We start from the raw sequence: 5,000 nt of genomic DNA on the forward strand, positions 1-5,000 counted from the left end.
GGATGGGGTGTCTGAAGTAGCAGCTCTGTGCCAGGTTCAGGAGTAATCCATTTGTTGAATGAGGTCTTCTTCGGGGTGTCCTCCCACCAGGTAGAAACATTAAAGTCCAGCAGATGTTGTACTGAGTAGATCAAACCCCCAAGAGTTAATCTTTCTCAGGATACTCCATTGTGTGCTCGACACCTGGATGGCATCAGCATATCCACGTAGTGATTGAACATTGATGAGCTTTGTGTTATTATGGGAGAAAGGTTACCAGATATTACAGATATAACATATTTAGATGTTTCATCACAACAAGGTAAAATAGAAAACAAGGTCTCAGTCTCTTTTACAAATACTTTACAGATAATGTGATTCCATTTGAGAACTTGATTATTTACCACTATGCCGAGTGGGCGAATAGTGGTGGAATTGAGAAAATTCTGTTTAGAGTGTATTAAGGGATAAGAGGTTAGTGTCGTTGGAACATACATAGATACATCATGAATAGTGTTAATAACTGAATATTTTTTCTAACGCCAGTCACCATTGGGATAAAAGATTTCTATAAGATCACGTAAAGCATTTCTAGGTGACTTGCGTAGGCACAAATTTAATATGTCTTGTCTAGAGGCAGTAAATAAATCGTATGTGTATACTTTACAAGCTAAGGCATGTTTGAAGATACTGATCTCATTGGAAATTGTGTGACTAGTGGTTAGAAACGCCAGCGCTTCAAATGTGACCACTTAAACAATATTCTTATTACTAATAGTGAAGTGCTGAAAAAACCAGTAGCGACCTGGTTTACCAACCATACTGAATATTAAGACTAAATCAATACAAGCCTATCTCTATGCATAGTTTTCATCACATTTGTTACATTGCTATACATATAATGACAATACATTGGTGATATTTAAAGCAATTCAAACATAAAACACAGGATAGCTTACATGTGGAAAATAAAACTGGTTAAAATAAAAGTTCATTTGGCATCCAAATTCCTCAGTTTTAAGGTTGAGAAAAATAGTTGTGTTAAGGCAATGCATTCTCACTTCTGGACATTAAATTGGATAGGCTACACAGATTATAATTCAGCTTTAGGACAATTGTACTACCAACATCTGTACAGTCTATGCTTTGTATCAGAAATAATTTACAGAGTCTATTTACTAGGCCTATAACTTTTCAGACAGCAGCATGCAACAAAGTCAGCTTGAAACAAATTGTCTTTAGCTAAACGTATCTTTGGCAATGTGCTTGGAATTAATTTTACAATGATAGCTAGGTCCATATGTAAGGTTACAAAACTGTAAAGTTGCAAAATTGAGTTTGTATTTTAATGTTCGCACTATGTGTCTGCCATCACGTAATCAACCATGTGTGGATGTCCGCCCCTTGGCAGACCATTGTGCATTTAAAAAAAAGAAGAAGAAAAAAAAAATAGACTATATAATCAGATGGAAACGTCTGTGTTTCCGAATGTAATTTTATATTTTATCAATTAAAAAAGTAAATCAAAGTATCTTACTATGTTGTTGAATGGTGGAATAATGTCAGTCGCATTGTCCGTTAGTGAAAGCATGGATCAAACTGGTTAAAGTAGGCTATTTGTAAACAGGAATTCTTAAGGTAAAACAAACAACTGGGCTATTAAGCTACCTGGTATACATTTACAAAGGTTATTGCATAGATGGTTCACTCTGAGCATAGGCAACTATATGATCATATCTCTGTCTGTTAAGGATCTCACCAAAGCTTTCTCTTACCAGATTTCTAAAGTTTCCGGAATAACAGAGGGTATGTTGACCCATACTACAAATATGTCCAACTATAAATGGATTGGCTTGTCGTAACTTGCCCTCAAGAACAAGAACAAAATAGAAAACAAACAACAAAAAGATAAACTCACCACAGTGGCTGTAGACAGGAAAAACTAAAAAAAAATACTGCTACTCTCACTCAGCTGTCACTGCGTGAAACTGAAGGTTGCGCGGCGCTTACGTCTTTGCACGTGATTAGTTGTTAAGAGGTCACGTGTCCTCACACCGGGGCACCACCTGTAAGACGTCACTTTTCTGGACCAATGAGGGAACAGAGAGTGGTCGAAGGAAAATCCGTGAAGCAGCCGCGCGCTGTTTGAGACAAGATAATTATAACCCCTGTTGAATCCTAATAAAGCTGACTCCGCCAAATATAAGAAGGTCTAGTTCAAAGTAACATTATTCTCAGGGGTCAGGCTGGTGAGCCTGGTGGTGCCTTCGAAAGTAACATTGTGAATTATCCGAGATCAGGCTTATGTGAGCCATAAGCGTCTGATCATTACTATTTACTGTGTATTGCCACAGACATTCTTACCGACCCCGTATCGTCAGGAATATGCTGAGGGTCCTATTCTCCTCCACTGCCGGTTATATTCGGGCGGTTCCCGACGCAATCATTGTTACTAGTTTCCAGAAAGGAATGCAGAGGCTGCCCCGCTGACTCGGATCACTATTATGTCTACGTGCTGACCCACAACCACATACTAGCACAGAGGGTTCTGGCTGTGCTAGGATGCGATTACTCGATACAGAATTACCACAGACATTTTAATCTATGGCGGACCCCGTAAACAAAGCGACCCACCGCTTCATAATATTACAGTCAATTTCAAAGACAGCTTGCCCTTTCCAGTGTGGTTAACTCCTACGGCGGCGGTAGTTAAACCCTAGCCATCCATTACGCTAGCACGTTACCTGGGACCGGACACAGCCGTATAAGCACTAATGGCTACGCGGATCAGCATAACAAATTTATTGGACAGGTACAAGCTAGTCATCCAACACATTATAGAAGTACATCTAAATGCAAAGTGTGAAAGTTACTTAAAACAGGTTCAAGAAATACTCAAGCTAAGAGACAAAAACAGACAGAGAATGAAACATACTTTACCAGCTCAGAGGAAGATGACTACACACCGAAGTGTGGGAGTTCATAGCTAATAGAGACTCCATGAATAATGTTTTGTCTACGTTTTTATAGGCTACAAAGTGTGTGATTGGTTCACACAGTGACAGGGGTTGCATGAGTGGAGATCACATGATGAGTACTGTAGGTGAAACTGAGACCATTGTTGTAGTGAAACCACTTGAGTAAATCAATCAAGACATGACAATACATTTGGTTACATTTCCTGGTCCAAGTTAACTTCTGAGGACTTTGGACAAACGTGTGACAGGAGGTCCACAATAGGCCCACACTCAGTAGCTAATCAAGAGTCCATATGATTGAAAGGAATGTCATCAGCCTGGGAACTTAGATCCTTACAACAATATGTGACCCTCCACAGCGAAATCAGTCACATTGTTCACATTTTCAAAATGATAGTTTTTAAGTTTTCATGAAAGGGCATAATCAACCTTCAAAACGATACCTATATCTAATGAATTGAAAGTCATATTACTGAAATATAAACATTCAAAGGAGTTGAGTTCATCCCGTCATGCCAAGAGAGAAACGGAGAAATCTGCCTCTGAAGTTGACTGTTGACTGAACACTCACAAACGCCTTGTAAGGTCGCAGCAACTTTAGAATTTACGGTAGGCTACGTTGTGTTAACAACGACACAGCACGCGGATAGCTTGGTGGTCGTCAATGAGCGCATTTACCGTAAATATTAGAGTAGAGCGGTAAAAACAAGACGCCTTTAACATTCTGCTGGAGTTGAATTTCTCACCTCAAGAAACTCACGTTTTTAGACTAGAAAAGGTAAGATTTTCAGCGAAATGTATTCACGGCCGTACAGTGTAGAGCTCCCACTGCTTCAAAACACACACAAAAAAAATTCCACGATTTTAGCACAAGTTACATAAATGGTCGTCTTTCTCCGAAACGCCTGTTGCGACAAGCGACTGGTTTCGCCGTGGAGACACATATATGAGTGGAGGTGTGGTCTCTGTTGCCCATAGCGACGCGGAAGAGGAGAGGGGGCGGGGCCAGCAGAATGGCCAATCCAGAGGGGAGTTCAAGGACGAAGAGGAAACCGTGACAACCAAGAGTGTGCAGATCGTCCAGGCAACAGAAACCACGGCAACACGCAAGAGAGGGGGCGTTCCCTCCAAGAAGGTGGACCTCGGAGCAGCCGCCGCCTACACGGGAGACACTAGCCCCGCCCCCACCAGCACCAAGGTACACACACACACACACACACACACACACACACACACACACACACACATGCACACACACACACACACACACACACACACACACACACACACACACACACACTAGCAGCACCAAGGTAACCTACACACACACACACACACACACACACACACACACACACACACACACACACTAGCAGCACCAAGGTAACCTACACACACACACACACACACACACACACACTAGCAGCACCAAGGTAACCTACACACACACACACACACACACACACACACACTAGCAGCACCAAGGTAACCTACACACACACACACACACACACACACACACACACACACTAGCAGCACCAAGGTAACCTACACACACACACACACACACACACACACACACACCAGCAGCACCAAGGTAACCTACACACACACACACACACACACACACACACACACACACCAGCAGCACCAAGGTAACCTACACACACACACACACACACACACACCAGCAGCACCAAGGTAACCTATACACACACACATAAAACACACACACATACCAGCAGCACCAAGGTAACCTACACACACACACACACACACACACACACACACACACACACACTAGCAGCACCAAGGTACCAGGCTTGTTCAAAATTCAGAATTGAATTGAGAATGACTCCTAAATTCCAATTCAGTTCTTGAGTTCGAATTTAATTTGAATTGAGGTCAAAAACAGGATGTAGAATTACAATTGAAGTTTTGAATTGCCATGAATTGAATTCCTCTTCCTGTCATTCCAATTCAAATTCAACTTCCTGTGGGGTGGGGCCAATTCAATTCCAATTCATGAATTGAATGGAAGCC

The 5,000-nt window shown here is 41.7% G+C and overlaps 1 protein-coding gene across 1 annotated transcript in view; it reads left to right on the plus strand.

Moving 5' to 3' along the window:
* clint1a (clathrin interactor 1a) overlaps positions 1-5,000 on the plus strand; it is a 24,690-nt gene that overhangs the window by 11,708 nt on the left and 7,982 nt on the right. Inside the window, exon 7 of the mRNA XM_062548540.1 lies at positions 3,936-4,155. Coding sequence (XP_062404524.1) covers positions 3,936-4,155 — 220 coding nt within the window. The remainder of the gene's footprint in view (positions 1-3,935; positions 4,156-5,000) is intronic.

Source organism: Sardina pilchardus, chromosome 11 (assembly GCF_963854185.1).
Source record: "Sardina pilchardus chromosome 11, fSarPil1.1, whole genome shotgun sequence".
In the NCBI taxonomy this organism is placed as follows: domain Eukaryota; kingdom Metazoa; phylum Chordata; class Actinopteri; order Clupeiformes; family Clupeidae; genus Sardina; species Sardina pilchardus.